General features: G+C 42.5%; 1 protein-coding gene across 5 annotated transcripts in view; it reads right to left on the bottom strand.

The window, feature by feature from the left end:
- COG6 (component of oligomeric golgi complex 6) overlaps window positions 1–5256 on the bottom strand; it is a 39004-nt gene extending 33748 nt beyond the window's left edge. For all 5 annotated transcript variants that reach the window (XR_004953426.1, XM_036228949.1, XM_016143839.2 and 2 more), the window contains exons 1-3: window positions 5062–5256; window positions 2393–2536; window positions 347–418 (exon numbers count right to left, since the gene is read on the bottom strand). Coding sequence is in view for 4 of the 5 variants with exons in the window: in XM_036228949.1 (XP_036084842.1) it covers window positions 347–418; window positions 2393–2536; window positions 5062–5214 (369 nt within the window). In the remaining variant the exon portion in view is untranslated. The remainder of the gene's footprint in view (window positions 1–346; window positions 419–2392; window positions 2537–5061) is intronic.
- Window positions 5257–20375: the final 15119 nt, after the last annotated feature.

Raw genomic sequence — 20375 nt, 5'->3', positions numbered from 1 at the left:
AGTAACAGCTTTACTTTGAATTTACTCCTAAGGCTTGCTACTAAGGAATTCATTTCTGCTGGACTTATGGGATATTAAAGGACTGAAAGGTTTATCAAAATTCTACAGTTAACGCTGTACCAGCTAGATCAAAATATAAAAGCTTCTGGAGTTAACGGAACAACATTAATAAAACATCACCCAAAGAAACATGAACGCATTTAGTTTTAAAAAAAGCGTTTTTACATTCAAACTTCCTACAGGGCATGACGAGCAGATGTGCACAAATGCTGTAAACCTATCTAACAGCGTGGGAACGCTCACCCTGTACCAGCAACTATGCTCGAACCCAGCCACGGTGCAGTACCTGTAGGCGACTTGTCATATCCTGACAACAGTTGCTCATTGTCTGAACATCTTCATTTATGCTCTCAAGCTCCTAAGGAGAAAAATAATACCACTAAACATATTGTAAAGAAATTTCTCTTCTCTTAGCCAAATCCTTAATTCAACCCATGAATTTTTTTTTGCCAAGAGATGACAAAAAATTCCATATTTAAGATTGGAAGTGATTAAAAAGAATAACATCTGGTGTTAGAAAAAATGTAAAAAAAATTAGTATGTTCCTTGTAGAGATCATGAAAATAGAAAAACAGCAAGTGCTTTAAATATTTTAATGCCTCTTTAGTCAAGAATTCTAACACTAAGAATTTATCCTAAGGAGTCAATCAGGTAAGTTCAAACAGTCCACCTAAGAGGATGATCAACAGGGTTGTCTAAAACAAACTGAAAATATGAAACATTTCCAACAATGCAATGGAAATCTGTGTGTACGTTAACATTGTGTGTGTGTATTTACTGCCCATAGAAGGTAAAAAAAAAGTGTCATAAAATGCATAAACCTTCTCATTTTTTAGAAAAATACCTAAGTATGTGCCGAAGAACACAGGGAAGGCCATACAATAAACTGCTGCCAATAGTTATTTCTGGGGGACAGGACCGTAAGTACACTGTTCTGTTTCTGACCTTATTATCTAACTTTTCCACGAGGAAGTATTTGTAACTTTTAATTAATAAAAACAATCAAATTTGAAAACCCCACAAACGGTAGTGCCTCCTCCTTTTCTGAAAGTCATCACTTATCAGATCATGCCGCAAATCTGGTAATTTTCTCAGTAACATTCTCTCTATATGTATTTCTACCTCCAGCCCCCTCCCAAATATACATGAATCTAACTGGTCACTATGTCCTATCATTTATAACCCTAATGTATATGTCTTATTTATTTCCTTTTTACTACCCAAACAGCTACTACTTTAGTTCAGGTCAACTGTTCTCTATTTCATGAAACAAACAAACAAACAAACAAAACACTCGTTACAGGGTTTCCAGGTTCTACTCTCTTTACAAAAACATCCTATGGATTTGAGTGACTCAATCTCTTAATGGAAATACGACGTCAGGTCTCGAAATCACATTTAGCTTCATACTGCCCTGTTATTTCTTTTGCCTAATTCAACCCAGTGCCATATAACAGAAAGATATGCTGGGAAGGGAAGTGTCAGCGGGGTCTTACTGTAACCCTTTCAACCCAATGCCCAGACCTTCAGATAGAACCCGGACCATTTTGTGAAGGGATGGGCCAATCAGGGGGCACAGGAAAGCAGCCAAGCAGGGCTGTAAACAAAACATGAGGATGAACCAGAGCTAGGAAATCACTCATAAGGATACGACCATAAATCCTACTTCTAGAACTAATATTTTCCCCTTCTCTCTATTAAGTATTTTGAATTATAAAATCATAGAGCCAGCTATTTCAAATGTTACTCTCTATATTTGACTATAAATAGTATGTAATTCATATTACTAAACTAAGTACTAAACTGCTTTGAATAAACAGTAAAAGCAGCACGATTTCAAAATATTACTATTGGCAATAGCAGATACACAAGCAAACTCATCTCACTGTTCCCTTAAATCTTACCGTATAATCTAATAACAACAGCACTATTATCAGCCAGCTAGGTCAATAACTATTTCTAATATTTACTTTAGTTAACATAATATACTGAATGGGTTTGACTTGTAAAATAATAGAAATTATGGTCTTTTAATAAATGACTTAAAAGCAGAGCTTTGCTAAATTGTAGTTCAAGGGCCTTGCCATTGTTTGTAGTCTTGTTTGAACTTAAACTGTCTTCCTTCCATTGCCCCCCAATTAAATAATAAATTGTGAAATACAACTAGAGTATGTCAAACTCTTAAAATACTTTTTATTGTGGAAATGTTTCAAAAATATCCAAAAGTTGAGCTAATATGAATGCCTGTGTACATATCATTCGGTTTCAACAATCATCAACTCCTGATCGTTCTTATTTTACTTTTTTATGAAAATTGTTGGGGTTTACGTACTTCCTTCACTTCCTTGAAAATGCTTACGAATTCTTCATTGATGGACAAACTTCTGCGTTCGATATCTCCACGTAAATTTCTTCGAGTCCGCAAACTGTTTTCAACAAAAAAGGTTGAAAGTGCCTTGAGAGCTTCCAACATCTCCTGCACAATCGATAAAAGAGAATTACCGGGACTGGTTTTCAAATGTTTTCCTAATCTCAAGCCAAAATTTAATGAAATCGCTTTCAAATACTTTGCTTGCATTAAACAACCCATAAAATACTGAATGACTTTCACATTGCTGACCAGTAAGCTTCTTTCTAAAGCACAATAAGGCTATACTGATTTTTGTATTGTGGCACGTATACAAGGTTATTCACTGCACAGCTGTTTGGAATTGCAAGGACTGGAAATAATTTTAACATCCATCTAAAGGGGACTGGTTAAAGAAATTATGGTATATCCATTTTAAAAAGGTGGAAATTCTTTATGTACTTATGTGAGTCTTTCTTTGGAAGGCTTTATAAAACAAGTACGTACCTCTGGCTGCCTGCAGACTCAGAACTGAGCAAATGGGAGCAGAGTTTAAGGAACCTGGAGAGGAAAGCCTCTCTGCGGTGACTCCTGAGCGCAGGCCCGGGGGGTGGCAAAGTGGCACCGGAGGGCACCGCCTTCCACGGGCAAAGGAAAGGAGTACCAGACCCTAACGCTGCAGAAACGCCAGTGTGACTAGCGCTCTAGGAAACTACTGGAGGTCCTAAGCGGAGGAGTAATATAACATGCCTCACGTGTTTAAAAGTGTACTCCAACTTTGTGAGAAGAACGTATGGCAGACAGGGGCAAAAAAGAAATCAGGTAACCCCAGCAAGGCCTGATGGCAGCTTGGACCGCGATGGAAGCGCTGCCCGTGGGATGAAAAGGTGATGTTTCAAAACTTTGTTTTCCAAGGTACAGCATGTAAGATTTGCTAATGGATTGGACGTGGGAGTGAAAAAAATTTACAAGAATAACAAATTACTTACACGCTTTCTGACTGAGTGGGTAAATGGTGGCATTCTTTACTAACAATGGGGGGAGAGCCAGTTTGGAGAAACAGAGTTCTAGCATGTTAAGTTTTTAAGATGGTATCAGGTATCCTCTCCGAGGTGCCACATAGACAATTGATTGTGCAAATCTGGAGCTCAGTGGAGATGTCAGGAACAGGGTTACTAATGTGAGAATAATAACGCGTTTGCTATTTAAAACCATGAGATTACGTAAGAGAATTGTCCTACAAAGAGAACATGGATAGAGGAGAGAGGCAGAGGACCGAGCCCACGATACAACAGAACCCTAAAGCCTATCGATATACATTCCTAGACCTGCACTAACATACTCTATATTCTAACACCCCAACCCTTCTATGTTTTGGTTACAATGTTATTTTCAAATTGGCTGGGGTGACAAATAGTAGAGCTATCTAAATTCAATTTAATTGTTAGAGAGCAACACTATTTTACAACTACAAATATTTATTGTACCAGGAAAAAAAAAACCCACCATAAAATAAAGCTACTTCTTTCTATTTCTTTTCACTAGTCTTGAAATGTCCTAGGGCCTGGATCAAAGAAGTAGTCAGTAATCACACAGACTTGGGGTGAATTACAAGTCCACCAATTACTAGTTATTGGACATTACTTAATTACACTCTCTCCATGCTTTATTTTTCTCATAGCTAAAAAGAGATCATGCTATTTTCTAAATGTCAATATGAGACACTTTAAATACATAATAAATTGTATGATAAATGTAATCTTTAATAAGAAACATTAAGTGCGTGGTACTTGTCTCAGCACTTCACCTGGATGCTCTCAGCGAACCAGGTGAACCAACAATCCTGAGAAAGTGACCTGCAGAATTCGCAGTTTAGAAATGATGAAACGTAGCTTGGAGAAGTGACAGGATACACTCAAATTGTCACGCACCAATTCGGTGGTTATATTTAATAAGCGGTAGGCCCAGAGACAGGACTTCTTACTCATTATATTATTTTTTACACACAAAATCTTATCAACAGCTTATTTCCAGTTACCTACAAATTTATCCATAAAGCTCTCGCTTCCACACACCCATCTTTCTTTGTGAACACAGACAAGACCAGTCTTCCTAGCGACTCGGTGATACAGGAGATAACCAGCTATGGCAGGGGCTGGCAAGTCCACCCTAAGTTTCAAAAGGTACTTGGGTGAGGATGAGGGCGGTTTATCTTGTAGAGATACCGCCGGAGCCCACGGATTACAGGCAGGGCTTAGCTAACAGCAAAATCGAGTAGACACCGTTCCATCTGGGCCATGAGCAGGTCCTTTCGCGTTACATGACATAAAATATCACTTCCGCCTGTCAGTGGACGTGCCCAAGGACGCCTGGCCCCGCTCCCGGCCCCCGAGCCCGTGGGTGGCCACCGGCTCTCGGCGACGGGCCTCGTCCTGCCCTGCGCTCTCTGCGCCCCGCGCCCGCTCGGACCCCGAACGCCTCCGGGGTACAGGGTCCCCGCCGTGCGCCTCCGGGCCCAGTCTCCCCGGAACCATTTTAAACCTCCCGCCTCTCCCCCTCGCCCTGCCCGCGGTGCGGGGTCCCCTCTGCCGCGGCGGTGACGGATGCAGGGCCGGGTGCCGGACGGACGCCGCCCCCGGCGCGGCCCCGGTCACCTTGTCATTGTCCAGCCGCGTCTCCAGAATCTTATGCAGCTTCCGCGACAGCGGGTTGCTGGTCTGCGGCGGGGGGCCGCCCGCCCCATTGCTGAGACCGCTGGCGGCCCCGGACGCGGGCACCGCGGCCACTTCCCCGCTGGCCTCCGCCATAGCGACACCGACCCTCCCGCAGCGCCGCTGCAGCCGCGTCTGCCCCGCAGCGCGAGCACTGCGCGTGCGCCGTGTGTCGCGCATGCGCCCTCGGCCGGGATGACGCCGCTCAGCCGGCGGGCGGGGCGCTGGCGGGAGGCGGGGCAAGAGGAGGAGACGGACGTGTCTGAAATCCAGTCAGATTTAGAATTTGAGGTTCGGCTCTAAGGGATCAAAAGGATGTCGGAATCGTGAACCTACTATGAAAGCCTAACCATTAGCAAAACATACAGCGACTGTGCCTGGCATACACGTTCAGCCAAAGTTAATTCAAATTAAATTCGCTTTTTCTGATTTTTTTTTTTTTAAGGCATTTTAAGGGCTGGATACTCTGGAGGCACTGGAGCGTCTGAGACCAAGGAGTCAATAAATGTCATTAGACTGTGCTGAGTGCTCAGAAGGAAACGAAGTGACAGAATAATGGAGACGGGATCCGCGTCACCCAGGAAGGTCTGGATAGGGGTTGACATTAAGCTGAGACTTGAAGGAGAATCTGACACATGGGGTGAAATCATGTCCACGGAGCGGAAGGTGTGAATGGAAAGGCCCAAAGACAAGCAGGAACTTGGCTGTCCCACAAAATGACCAAAGCCAGAGTAGCTGTAGAGTAAGGAGAAAGGATACTATGAGAAATACCTTCCCAGGAAAGTCCAGATGACAAATATTCTTTTTTCCCCATTCTTTCCTTGTTTTTTAAAATTTGAGTCAAAACACACACACACACACACACACACACACACACACACACACACACACCCCTAAAATTTAGGTCAGAATAAACTCTCTGAACATCTTGTGAAGTATTTTTCTGAAACACGAATCATTTAACTTTTGTCTTTAATTTGCCTAGTTTCATGTATATTCTATAAAGAAAGCTCTGACAAAATCACTCATCTGTATTTCAGTAAATGAAGAAGAGAAGGCTTGACCGGCAATAAGAAAAAGCAAAGGCCAACCCTCCCCCCCCCAATAAAAAGTACACAGAACCTAGATGAAACTTTAAAGTGCTACTGCGGAAACATAAAAACTTAAGTAAGTGAAAAGATATGTTACAATCTTCAACAGAAAAACTCGGTATTGTAAAGATACCATTTCTCTTTAATATATGATTTGAATTCACTGTGCCCAAATTAAAATATCAGTTATGCACGTTGTATATATAAATCAATCTCAACCTTATAAACAATAATATAATGTCTTATGGAGCTTAAAAATATACAATTGAAATAAATTGAAATCTCCAGAATAGGTAAATCTATAGAAGTAGAAAGATGAGTGATGTGGGGCGGAGGGGTTACTGGGAAGAGAGCACGGAGAGGGTCAGCTCACAGGCACAGGCTTGTTGGGGATGACGAAATATCCCAAATCTAGATTGTCGTGATGGCTGCACAACTCCGAATATGCTAAAAACCTCTGAACTGTACACGTTAAATGGGTGAATTGTATGTTATTCGAATTATATCTCAAAGCTGTATTTTAAAAAGTGAGGTGGCAGGTAAACAGATACTGTTTAAGTGACAAAAATACTAATTTATGTTAGTTTTTTAAAAAAAACATTGGTATATAATGTACAGGCTGCAAACGTCACTTATTTAAAGTGTAACATACAATGACTTTCAGTTTATTTGCAGAGTTGCGCGAACATTACTATAATCTAATTTTAGGACATTTTCATCATTCTAAAAAGAAAATTTGTACCAGTTAGTAATCATTCCTCGTTTTCCCCTCTGCACCTCCCTAAGTAACCACATATTTACTTCCCGTCTCTACCGATTTGCTGATCTTGAACACTTCATATTAAGGGAATCATGTCTGCAGTTTTTGGCTTTTTGCATTTGTCTTCTTTCATTTAACATGTTGTTTGGATAGTTAATACATTTGGTAGCATGTTTCAGTACTTCATCCCTTTTTATTGCTGAATAACAACAACAACAACAACAACAATAATAATACCAACCACATTTTATCCATTCAGCAGGTGATGCATATTTGAATTGTTTCCATTTTTAGCCATTATGAATAGTGTCATGAACATTTGTATGAGAGTTTTTGGGTGGATGTATATTTTCACATTTCTTAGGAAGGTACCTAGGAGTAGATGGCTGAGTCATTTGGTAACTAACTGTATGTTTCACATTTTGAGGAACTGCCAAACAGTCTTCCAGACCGGCTGCCCCACCAGCAGTGTCTGAGACTCCCAATTTCTCCATATCCTGGTCAACAGTTGCTATTGTATGTCTTCTTTTTTTTTTTTTTTTTTTTTTGTCCTCGCCATCCTACTCAATATGCAGTGGTATCTCATTGTGATTCTATTTTGCATTTCCTAGTTAATAACGACAGTAGGTCATAAGAATTCTTTATATATTCTGGATACTAATTCTTTATAAGATAACTTATAGAAAATATCTTCCTTTAATTCGTAGTTTGTCTCTTCATTTTCTTTATGGCGTTCTCTGAAGCACAAATGATTTTGATTTGATGAAGTCCAAATTCCCACGCTTCTCTTTTATGGTTTGTGATTTTGGTGTTTAAGAAATCATTGCCTAACCCGTGATCACAAAGATTTATTCCTCTGTTTCCTTCTAAGAGTTTTATAGCTTTAGCATTCCTACTTAGGTCCAAGGTCCACTTTGAGTTAATATTCGTACACAGTGTTAGCTAGGGATCAAACTTCATTTGTTGAAAAGACTATTTTCTCTTCCATATATGAACTTTTAATAGATGCAGAAAAGTCAAACATCCATTCATAGTGAAACAAACTAGAATATAAAGAAAATTCCTTAATTGGAGTAAGAATGTATACAAAAAAAACAACAGCAAACATCACACTTGATGAAATATTTTTAAAAAATTTTTCTGAGATCAGAAGTAAAGCAGAATATTACTACTCCTACTCGACATTGCACTGGAGGTTCTAGGCAGAATAATAAACACATCAAGAAAAAGAAATAAAATCATAAAGACTGGCGAGAACAAAAAAAAAACGTTTGTAGGCGGCATGATTGTATTTCTAGAAATCCAGAATAATCTACAAAGAGTTATATAATTTATAATTAATAACCTTTGATTCACTTATTTTTATCAAAACTTCTGAAAGGACAGGAGAGCGTGGAACTCAGTGAGCTTGCAGAAGCCGCATGATATGATTTTATACGCAGAAAAAAATCATGTCAGGATTTGCTTCATCAGCTACCAATGAAAAGCCCGTAAAAGTGATTAAAAATCCAACATTGAAACAGGCACAGGAAGAGATGACTTCACAACTGAGTTTTGTTTAACTTTTAAAAGAATATTCGATTCCAATACTATTTAAGCATTCTAAGCCAGGATATCTCAAGGGGACTACAGTTGGCCCTTGAACACCTCACCCCCACCCCAGTCAAAAATCTAACTGTAACTTTTGACTCTCCCCAAACTTAAGTTGTCCCCCTTGGATACCGAAATCCCTGTACAAAATGGCATAGATCAATGCATACAGTCGCCCTCCGAACCCAAAACCTCCCAACCACACATTGAAAATGGTCCGGGTATTTATTGAAAAATATCCGAGTTTAAGTGGATCTGTACAGTCCAAATCGAGGTTGTTCAAGGGCCAACTGCATTGACGTTTTGGACTGGATAATTTTTGTGTCCTGCGGGCTGTCCTGTGTGATTATAGAGTGTTTAGCAGCATCCCACTAAATGCCAATAACACCCTCTTCAGCTGGGACAATCAAAAAAAGTTTCCAGACACTGCCAAATGTCCGTGAGGGGCACAATTGTCCTGGGTCTAGAGGACGCTGTTCGAGGTCGCGGGCACATGAAGGGTCTGATGCTACACGTCGGCACTGCTGCCCCTGGAAATTAACGCGCCACGAACACCACCTCTAGGAAAAAATTCCCCACCGGGCCAGTCTCTTTGTGGCCCTGGATCATGTTTCTTTGTTTGCGTGTCTGCTTAGCACATCCATGCTCTAGTGTCCAGAAGAGCTGAGAAATCAAGTGTGCAATTTTTGGCTTTCATTTTCAGTTAAATCGATGTCTCTGCAGAAGTCCTGGTCACGCGTACCGTTTTCCCCCTTATTTTGAAGTAATGATCCTGTGCTTCCCATCTCTCCTCATCACACCCCCTGAGCCCTTTCCTTGAACCTCCTATTATTTGCCTTTACTGCTTAGTCCTTAATTTTAGGCGTCGAGGCTTCTTGCCTTGAGGAATATGTGATGTCTCTCTCCTCTCTGATGCCTCAGGACTTTGAAAGCTGCCTCAAGTTTCTCATTTTCTTTTTGTCCGGATGTTTGTTTTTGTTTTTGTTTTTGTTTCTGTTTTGTTTTGTTTTCGCGATAGTTCTCATTCTTCGGTTTGTCCTTAGTATTCTGAAACCTTAGCAATCACGGATGTAATGATGTCAAACCTTTTTAGCAATGAAATGATTTCAAATGTTCTTCAGATGAATCCTACAGAACAGATAACAGGGTGGCTGACCTGACTGCAGCATGGGTGAAGCCTCTTGCCCTTTCTCCACTAAGCTCAGCCTTTTTGTCATCTGTAGAGCCTCCCTTTGGCTGCCTGGGTCCTTTGCCAGTTTGGGGGCTGCAAAGTAACAGGTGGTTTATTGCGAGGGCGTGAAAACAGCTCAAAGGACCGAAGGGCAGGCTGAAGACTCATCTGGGAACCAGCAGCAACAGCGAGTCTCAGTAGCCGGAATCACCTGGTGGTTTGTAGGGCTCGCCTGCTAGTTCTTCTACCTGCCCCTTGCTCAACATTCAAAGGCCTGAAGCGAGTCCACTTCGGCAGCCTGCCCACCCAATGGTCAGGACCTTACGATTTATAGTCCCAACCTGACAGCACACAACACCGGGGAGGTAATTGTGTTCAACATAATGATCAATCTGTGGTCCACGAGACAGATTAGGAAGTAGACTCTATACGGGAAAGGGGCAAAATCCACCCAGGTAGTCGAGAGGTTAGTTACATCCTCCGCATGTGGGGCGGGGGTGGAAGGGACTGTCTTGTTGCTATGACTTCTCTTTGAGAAACAACAGAGATTAATTGCAAGTGGGTGGGCTGGGAGGTAGATGGGAGGTGGAGTGGGTACAAAATGTCATGTACCCAAAATCGGCAATTATATTTATGAGGGAGTTATATAGTAAGAGTTGTGTCAAAAATTATAAATAAAATTGAAAGTAAAATTTATAAGTAAAATAAAATGGCTGAGAAGGAGCCAGATGAAACTGTTTGCAAGAAAAGGGGAGAAGTCGAAAAGCCCCCTTTCTAGATAAGAAGCTTGGGTAGAATTATTCTGGAAATTGCTACTAGGTTCCAGGTCCTTGTCCAGACTCTCTATTCAGAGCCTGAATTTTTTTTTTTTTTTTAAGTAAAGGGATGATAAATGACAACTCCAGAAAGATGTAAAAGTAAACACAGAGAAAATAATGATAAAATCATATCCTTGGAATCAATACTTTTGTACCAATTTAGAATGCGAAGGGCAAATCTAGGTGGTCACAACTGCAGAAAATAGATGAAAAGCAAACGGGAAATTCGAACATGTGCAACCACCTGAAAAGTATGCATCGTTTGGAATATTTGGTACCTTACAGAGTTTCCGAAATGTGGCGGGAGTTGAATAAGCATTTATTCAATAAATTAAACATTAATATGAATAACGAATTGATTGATTTATTTGAACAAACCATGCCCCAGTTTGCAGGAAATACATTCTATTCAGAACCAAACGTGGAACACAGCGTTTCCACTTCTAAGGCATTTCCGTCTTTACTCAGTTACCCAGGGGAAAACCCGATCGTTGCCACGGGTTCATCGCTGCTCATTTTCTCTAGAAACGAATCACGGAATCACGTATTGAGGTTGCGTGGATCTTCCCTCTGCCGCGTCCACCACATCCGGCTCCTCCTCCCTCTCTCCGTCGGCCTTCCTTGTTCGGCCCCTGAATTATCTTGACAATTCGTTTGCCGTCTCCCTGCTTTCTGTTTTATAGTTCATTATGGAATAGTCTCTTTTATAGCATATCGGTACCATTTTTTTCTTCAGTACCATTCTTGATATATCCCGATGTACTGATGTGTCTCTTCCTGGATCAAAACCCTCAGTGAATCATTATTCCAAAATGTGAATTGGTAGTCCTCAAACTTTTAAAAGCTATCACTCCCTCTAAGGTAAAACATTTTGAGAACATACTGTGCATATTTATAAATATATATTTATATTTATGACTCTACTAATATGTTGGATACATTCTTAAACAGGCCTAAAAATGTAAAAGGTTGGAATCAAGACAAAATAAAAATAGTTTGAATGATTTTGTTTATTAATGTTTCACATAACTTTTTAGCTCTTTTTATCATTAACATTATACATGTTTACTTACATATGCGTAGGATTTATAAATATTATAACTGCTTATTTTATTTTCATATAGTTTATATGTATTAATATTTATGGTATCTGTGCACGTTCCTTTTCTTAAAAAACTTTTGTTAATACTTTGTGATACAGCAACTAAAGCTGCTGTTTTTGTTTCAAGTTCACTCTATTTCAATACCTAGTTTAAGGGCTTTCAAGGCAAAAAAATAAAATAAAATAAAAAAACACTCTCAAGAGATTTTTGACCACAAACCATCTGAGAACGGGTCCCTGCATTTTCAGCGTCGCTGCGGCATTATGTTCATCCTATGCTGCGCTCCAAGCGCGTTAACCCCTTGTCTCTAAACACGGCTAGCGCTTTTCGCCCCGACGACGCCTTTTACCACCCCTTCTGCCTGGAGCGCTCCCCACACTTCGCCGCTGTATCTTCACCTATCAGCTTCCTCCTTCATGAACCCCCCTTCCGTTTGGGTGTGGTTCCTTTTGATCTCTTCTGAACAAAGGGTCACAGGACTTACAAGTTCTCTTCGGCACGTGAATGAGTAATAATTACGTCCATGTGTTTATGATCTCTTCTGTGAGTCGACTACAAACACCTTAGGAAGAGGCGTTGTTGGGTCTGCAAATTACAGCTTTTAAGAAGTGTTGATTTTTAATCCTTTGCATAGACAGCTCAGTCGCTTACGAATGAGGAGGAGGAAGGGAGGGAGGAAGGGAAGGAGAAATGGAGGGCGGGAAGAAGGGACAGAGGGAGAGAGAGAGGGAGGAAGGGAAGCAAAAGTTTGAAACGGAAGGAAGAGAATCCCCCGTATGTAATTTTTACTGCTAACCAGTTTGGGGAGTGTCTGATCCAGGGTTTTTGTAGAGTATGGTTCCGGGATCGGGAACATCGGCATCACTTGGGAACTTGCCAGAACAGTGACTCTCCAGGCCCCGCCCTAGACCCGCCGAATCAGAAACCCGGAGCGCGAGGCCCCGCCGCCTGAGTTCTAACCGTCCTCGCGAAGATTCTGACGTTCGCGAAAGTTTGCCTTCTCCTGTTTCAGCTTCGGCACGTGCGTTTTTGAGTGACGGCGCAGCCACGTACGACAGGCCCGAAGAGCAGCTTCATCGCTGCGGGAGTTTTACATTTTCTCTCTCTCCCTCTGGTTCTCACAAACCTAGAGAGTTTGTGGGAAAATCCATAAAAAGTGGAATTTAGACATGATTACTGCGTACATACCTTATCAATTTCCCAGCTTCTAGTAAGATACCCTGAAGTTAAAGAACATGTTACCCCTCAGCAGGAGTTAGTATCATGCCCTACACAGTCAATAAATATTTGCTAATGAACAAATAAATGAAATGTTCTTTTATAAAAATCGATTTTTCTTTTTGGGATTTACAAACGCATCCAGTTAGGATGGTGGATCTTTAATTACTGTTCTGTGGGCGAATGTTCATCTAATGCTAAAACATGACATATGTGTTTATAGTTTAAACACAGAAGAAGTTAATTACCATGATGTAGAAAAACAATTCAGATTTAATTATCACACTAATTTGGGATCTACTGCATCATTTTCTTCTACTAGAGAAAATCGGATTCTTAGTTCGCTCCCAGGTTCTTAAAATATACACAGTAAATCACAGTTAATGATGATAATATTGATATCAGGGTTATCGTGCCTTTTGGTAAAGATCTCACTGGAAAAGTTTATGTCATTCTTGGCAACTTAAAACAAATATATGCTGTTCAAAAATTGGAAAATATTTGCTCATACCCAACCTACTAGAAAAGCACATTGCATACTATTACTGAAATATGATGCATTTTGAAAATGCTAAGAAAGACCATAAAGTTGAACGCAGACAGTTAAAAGCAACTCTTTCATGATCACAGATTTATGGCTCAGTTAATCAATATTTGAATTATACGTGTGTAGCTCAGTCATTAAACCATTTCTCCACAAACTACCAATTAATATTAATGAGAAATTCAGCGGCATTCAGCAGCAGGATTCTGCCACTATGCCAGAATAATCATTGATTTTAATTTTAAATATTAATGTCACATAATATTTTTATTACATAATATTTTTATTAGCTTAAAGCAGTAAATGCGGAGAAACAGCAAGTTTCACTGAAGTCAGGTGAGACTCCATCCTAGGAGATCTGACAGCGAAGCTGTGGACAGTAACTGGTCAGCGAGGCGCGAACTGCTCTCCAGCCATTGGCATATGACCGTGAACGATCACGACCCTCACAAGGAATAGCCCCCCCGTGGGGTCATTTGTTTGCAGTGTTTGGCCAGTCTGTCCGAAGAGCTGCCTGTTGTCAGAGATAACGTGGTTCATTCTCGACAAGAAATCGAACCAAGGAACAGAGCGACCGAAACGAGCTGGCACTTTGTACCAGAGGGAGAAGAACAGAGAGAAAAGCTCGGCGAAAAGTGACCACAGGTGAACAGCAACCTTTTCGGGGCACCAGCACCTTGGTGTGAGAGGCCCGATAAAATACGGGCCATGCCCAGCCCGGCTCCCTATGTCTGAAAGAGCAAAAAACCATGTCCTCCGATGCTCGCCGAGTAGAGAAGACAGGTGTTTGTTTTTTAAAGGGAAGCTCTTTAATCAAATGATGATAAGATGATGCCGGAACCTAATTAACAGAAATGTGGCAAATAAAAAGTACTCAGATCCTGTCACCCCTGGCAAGGGCCCCAAACCAGACTCGTTCTCTGTTTGGGACCTCGGACTTACAAAACGTGTGAGCCGATCGGGAGAAAGCCTCTCTCGCTCCTGCGTAACGCCACGCCTGCTCCTCAGAGTCCTGTCTCTGAAGAGTGTTCCCCAGTTTTCAGAGGAAAGGGAAGGTAACATTATTTCGCTTCCATTATTAACAGTGAAGGGTTTACAAACCACCCGCCTCCGATAGGAAGTCGACATCACATTAAAAATTTCTTCTGAAGTATATGTCTACGTGTTTTGCCATCGCAAGTTTATGATGATGGATTTTTAAGTTGAGAATTTCTTTGAAGGTCAGGAGTCGATTTCCTCATTCCCTTTTAACTTGATAACGCGATGTAGGATGTTTGTAAACCGTAATGTTGCTGACACCACTTCTTTCTCAAAGGAAAAAAATGAAAATGCCATAAAAATGCCACTGAGTTCATTTTAATGCCACGTGTCAATGTGACTTCTGAAGCCATGATTTCTGAAGAAATACATATGAATTTACAGGGTAATTTTCTTAAAAAATAGAAAGCAAGCTTAGTTATTTGTTGAAATTATGATATCCTTCAAAAGCTAAGAGATAGTTCAAACGTAACGAAAGCATTCCTAGTTAACTGGCTATAACTCCTTATAAACAATAACATTAATGATTTAAAAATAAGGTCGTTCCCTACCAGAGAGAAGAGAATAAAACGCACATATTGGACAGAAAATTAATGCCCATTATTGAGCCTAACATTTCCAATTGTTCCCAGTAGGTGTGAACAGTATATCTTGGAAAAGCTTTTATGTTTAATTCAGAGAAAGTACTCCCCCCCCAGTTCCTTAGATAATATTCAAATTGTGATGATAAATAAAACTATTACATTACTTCTACTTTTAAAATGCTGTATTTCAAATGGTTATGTATATTTATATGATATTTTGAATGTCTTGTACTATATGGAGCTTTGATTATTAAATGGGTAAAAACACTGCATTAAATGTATTTTAGAAGCAAGATAGAGTAGAAATAGTCAATGAAATTAATAACAGAATATTAATATGAACACATTTTATGTGTTTTATGTAAATTTTCATTTTGTATACATAAGCAATTGTGTATATATACAGTGACGAACAGGACATTCACAACCACGCAGACTAACATCACAAACATAACACTGGGCAAAGAAAGAATGATTTTAAATGATGGTGCTATATATAATTCAACTTGAAAAATAAAACCATCAGACGGTTAACTAAATGGTGTTCTTGTCAGAGGTGGTCTAAGGAAGTTAGGATCGTGCTTGCTACATTGGTGAGGAAGGGCCGCAGAGTTGAAACTAATCTCTGTCAATACTAAAAAAAACACTCTCTTGAGAGAAATATCCAGATCATGTAATTCAAAGAGTACATAAACTTAAACATTTTTTTCTAGTGACGTAATTCTTTTCCTAAGATGCTGTAATGTTGTCAGCTCCCTCCTCGTTCGGCTCCAAAAGTCTTTGCTATGAGAGTCCCCAGCACTGTGATTACCCTTGTCTCGCCGGCAGACTGGAGTTCCACAAAGGAAATTCAGGACAGAAGGACATTCCAAGGACGTTAATGTCTGAATACCTCGAGGTGCCCTGAGAATTACGGAAGACCCTTCAGAGAGGCTCAAATGTCACCTCGGTCATTCCTTAAGTCTACCCAAATAAAAGTGACTCGAAATTCCTTTCGAGCAGTCAGATGTCCAGCAGAGATGTGGCTAGTGATGGGAGCAGAGCTTGCCACCCTCTTTTGGGATATTGATTATTCTAAGCTGATTATTTTTAAGAAACGACAGACACAGGAAGAAGCTTTGACCTGCCCCCTAACTGCCAGAGACCCTGTTCCGGGAAGGGGCCGAGCATCACAGGTAACCACAGTTTCGTATGAACTGGTGTGACAGACAAGCAGGAGCACGACAAGGCCCCTTGGATCAAAGTCCTCTCTGCGTCCCAGCACGGCCCAGCAGACATGCCGTCTCCTTGTGCATTGCCCTCCTGCCCGAACCATAATCTCCGTCTCTCAGCTCAAGTTGGCATGTCAGTCTCAGCTGGACCTGGGTCCCGTTTCTTACAGAACCCCCATAATTAGCTCGGTTATTTTTTTTTCCTGTTAATCTGTCTCACGTCAATTGGATTATTAGACCATCCGGAAGAACTTAGAAGGGTAGAAGGAAAATTATTGTTTGTCCTCCTCTCCTACAGTGGGTGAGGGAAAGGAGGGAGAACACGGGACAATATTTCTGGGGGAGGAAATGACGCCGTCATATCCACTCACAAATCTCACCACGGGCAAAACCATGGCCGAGATCACACTCCCTAAGCTGCTCAAGTCTCCATTTCTGGTTTGGGAATTCTCTTTTCGTCCTTTTAGGAAGAAATTAAATGCCCCAAGGTCTGGCTGCACCTACAGAGCTGAGGGCTTCTCAGGAGAGTCCGGCCGTGCCTGCTGAAACGCTCGTGGGCTAACAGTGCCCTCACACCGATGCGTTTCAACTGGGCCTCCATGACGGTCTGAGGAGGAACCGGATACCGCATCTCACTGTCGGATGGGATCCGTACGGTGCGCTTTTGCATGAGCTTCATATATGAACTTCATCCCCACGTGCCCCGGGCCCCTCCCTCACACCTGAACGAATCAAAGATCACACATTCCATCAAAAGTGAGGAAGTCTGCATTCTGTTGGTTTGTTTTAAGATTTATGGAAAGAACAGTGATTCCTTCCTGGAGCCAGCATGTAAGTCAAGGCTGACGACTGATCGAAGTCAAATCACGAGGTAGAAGTTTAGTTTCAGACCCCAACATACAGTGTTGAGCCCTTTCTTAGCTGGGCGGCTGGCCCCTCTGATTTTATATTCTCCGTTCAGTTTCTTCTTATCTTCACGTCTTATCTGTTCAATAGTTTAAAAGAATCTAATGTTATTATGCGCACTAAATACTTCAGTAACAACTTAATGTGCGTTTCCTGAGGGATATTTGCGTTTTGAATAGAGAACACCTTTTTAATTCAAAAGAAGGCCTTTTGGCGGTGGAATTAGAGATCAGCCTCAGGTTGGTCCTGCATAAATCTTTTCTCAAAATCTCTCAGTGCGGCGTTTTATTTTGATACCAGTCTTGACACATTATTCAGACAGAGTCCGCGGTTGGCGTACGTGGGCCAGACGGGGCCACTTACATCTCCCTCATTCGGCACGGGATTTTCACAAATGCAAGCCCGAGTTTAAAAACCGGTTTCCTATAACAATTCAACGTTCCAGCTTCACAGGAAAAGAGGAAAAGGCTGTCCAGCCGTGCTGTCCTCGAACTCCCACGAGGCAACGATGATCGGAAGCAGCCAACTAGTTCTGGCCGCCTAACCGGACCAGGACTTTGGTCATCCCCGTCATTCCTCCTCAAACACCGAGGCCGAATGTCAGTTACCGTTCACTGCCAGGCCCCATTTTTCTTATGTTAGAAAATTACCGGGTGCTGTGGGTCTATCGAAAGTAAAGAAAGAAGAGACACACAAGGCCACTCGACTTTTCTGGACTTGGGCCGACTTTGCCGGATCGTTTCTGCTCCTTCACCAGTCTCTGTAGATGTTTGAGTTTGGGACTTTTAGCTTCATTGAGCATGGCCACCCACGTTGAGCCATTTGGCCAGGAAAAAAAAAAAAGGGTATGTTTGAGGACTCAATTTGGGTAGAAAAAGAGATTGTAAGAAAAGGAGAGAAGGGAGATCATTTTATACACAGAAGAACGACGAATGCGTATTTCTCATATTTATGCCCCCCCAAAACAAAGCCGCCCAAAGAACAGTGGAAATCGCTGCTTTAGCGCAGAGGGGAGCGGCAGAGGCTCCACATGGGCGGAGGGCTGGGTGGGGGGGGGGAAGGGAGCCGGGGGGAGCGGGGCTCACAGGGCGGTCCGCGAGCTCAGCCTTCAAGGGTGCGAGGGACTTTTTCTTGGCAGCGGGAACGCGGTGACTTCACGGTGACGGCTGGGAGTAAATACTGGAACTCTGACTTATTCTTTCCCGTTTCCATTTTTTTTTTCTTTCTTACGGCATTCGTTATTATTTCCCACGCCGAAAGCCTCGCGCGGAGGGGTCGGGATGACGGGGGCATCAAATCCAGCAACCTCGCGTGGCTCACCGCCCACATAATCCCCCGCACCGGGATTGCAGGGCGGGGAGCAGCAGGGCGGGGAGCAGCAGGATGGGGGGCGAGGACGGGGCGGGAGGCCGGGGGCGCGGCGCGGCCTGGCGCAGGGCGACACTCCCGAGCCCCCCGCTCCTCGCCCCGACGTGAGACGCAGACTCCCGTCTTGCCGGCTTCACGGGGCCGCTGCGCAAGTGTCGGAAAACGTGATGTAACCGATGACGTGTCCTTCACCGACGAGGTGTCATCCTCGAGGACGCCCGGCATAGCCGGTACTTACTAGTTTTAAAAAATACACTGTATTTCTAATTCTGGAAGACTCGGGGAGCCCAGACACCAGTACTTACTAGTTTTAAAAAATACACTTTATTTCTAAGTTTGGAAGACTTGGGGTGCCCAGACAATGGCAAAGACAGCACAGAGCCATCGCGTCCGCCGCTCACCCGTTTTCAGGTGCCCCGAGGTGGTTAATCTCCGTTTCTGTGCTGCGCTTGCCAGGCCTCGGGAGCTCGCCTGGGCGCCGTGCCCTGACCTTGACCTCAGACTTGACCCGGGGTTGGCCAGTTTCCCACTAACGCGCGTTTCCCGTCCGGGGTCCCGCCCGGGAGGCCACGTCGCGGAGAGCGGACCTTGCGGTCTCCTGCGACTTGCGACGGTTTCTCAGTCTCGCCTTGTTCCTGCGGCCCGACCGTTCCCAGTGCTGAGGCTGGTGGGGTGGTTGTGATTAGACTGGGCTCATGGGCTTTTGGGAGAAATGCCGTAGCCCAACGCGGGCTTTTGTCACGTCCTATCGCGGGGACCTGGTACCCACGGTCGCCAGGAATGTTCGCCTCAGTCGCCCAGGGCAGGGGGCGTCTGCCAGCCCTGTCCACTCCCATTTTCCCTTCTTCATGAGGCACCGAGTCCAGCCGACCCTCTGGGGAGAGGGGCGGGGATAAATCCACCTCCTGGGTGTAGAGGTACCTGCAGAATAGTATTCGGATTTCTTCTGTAAGGAAAGTCCACATTTTTAAAGCCATCAAACAACAGACACACTATCAGTTGATATATTTCCTTAAAAAAAAAAAATTCCCTGCTTTCTTAACCTCTTGTTAAGAGTGCTAAGATTAGCTTTTCAGCCAACTGGCAGGGAATAGATGGGAAATGAAGAGTCACTATATATATACGTATGTGTGTGTGTATATATATATATACGTACATATGTATATATGTGTATATATACACTCTTTATCTATAAATATTATATTCTAAAGAATCCACAAACTAGAACATAAGTCTCTTCCCGCTCGAGAGTTAACTGTCATGATTCCAGCCACTTCAGTGACAAACTGCACTCCTGGGTCACAGGCGGATGTCACTACTGAGTGACAATGTGCAGTTTCTCTTCCATGGGGTTGGTGCCTAAATGCTAAACTCGCCGTAGACGGAAGAAGCAACGTGCTAGACCCATTATTTTAATTTTGCCCTGGAAGGGCATTTTTAAATTCGAATACTCAAAATAACATTTATTTGGTTTCTGAAAACCGACCGACATAAAGTGGTGTCTGGGCGTTTCTAAGTCAGTTTTAAAGTCTGAAGTCCGTTTAGGCGGGAACAGCTTCTCCACATGTTTGTCTTTAATTATGCATCTCGATTCTCGCAATGGCTAATAAAGTGACAAATTAGAATATCATCACTCTTTTTGCAAACTAGTAGGGTTTGCGTTTTATCCACAAAGCTTATTAATTGTTGTTAGCTAGAATCAATTAAAAGTCGGGGCGGGGGGCGTGCCGCTTATGAGCTGGTGGTATTTAACAAGGTTTGGAGGGTTGTAGCCATGTTTCTTTCCTACAGAATCCGGAGCGCCTTCGTGTGTCTGTGCCTGCTAAGCTGGATTGTCAAGACAGATTCAGAGATA

The sequence above is a fragment of the Rousettus aegyptiacus genome, unplaced genomic scaffold, assembly GCF_014176215.1.
Source record: "Rousettus aegyptiacus isolate mRouAeg1 unplaced genomic scaffold, mRouAeg1.p scaffold_m13_p_11, whole genome shotgun sequence".
Lineage (NCBI taxonomy): Eukaryota > Metazoa > Chordata > Mammalia > Chiroptera > Pteropodidae > Rousettus > Rousettus aegyptiacus.
The sequence above is the reverse complement of the archived record's forward strand: the minus strand, read 5'-3'. Positions and strand labels throughout refer to the sequence as shown.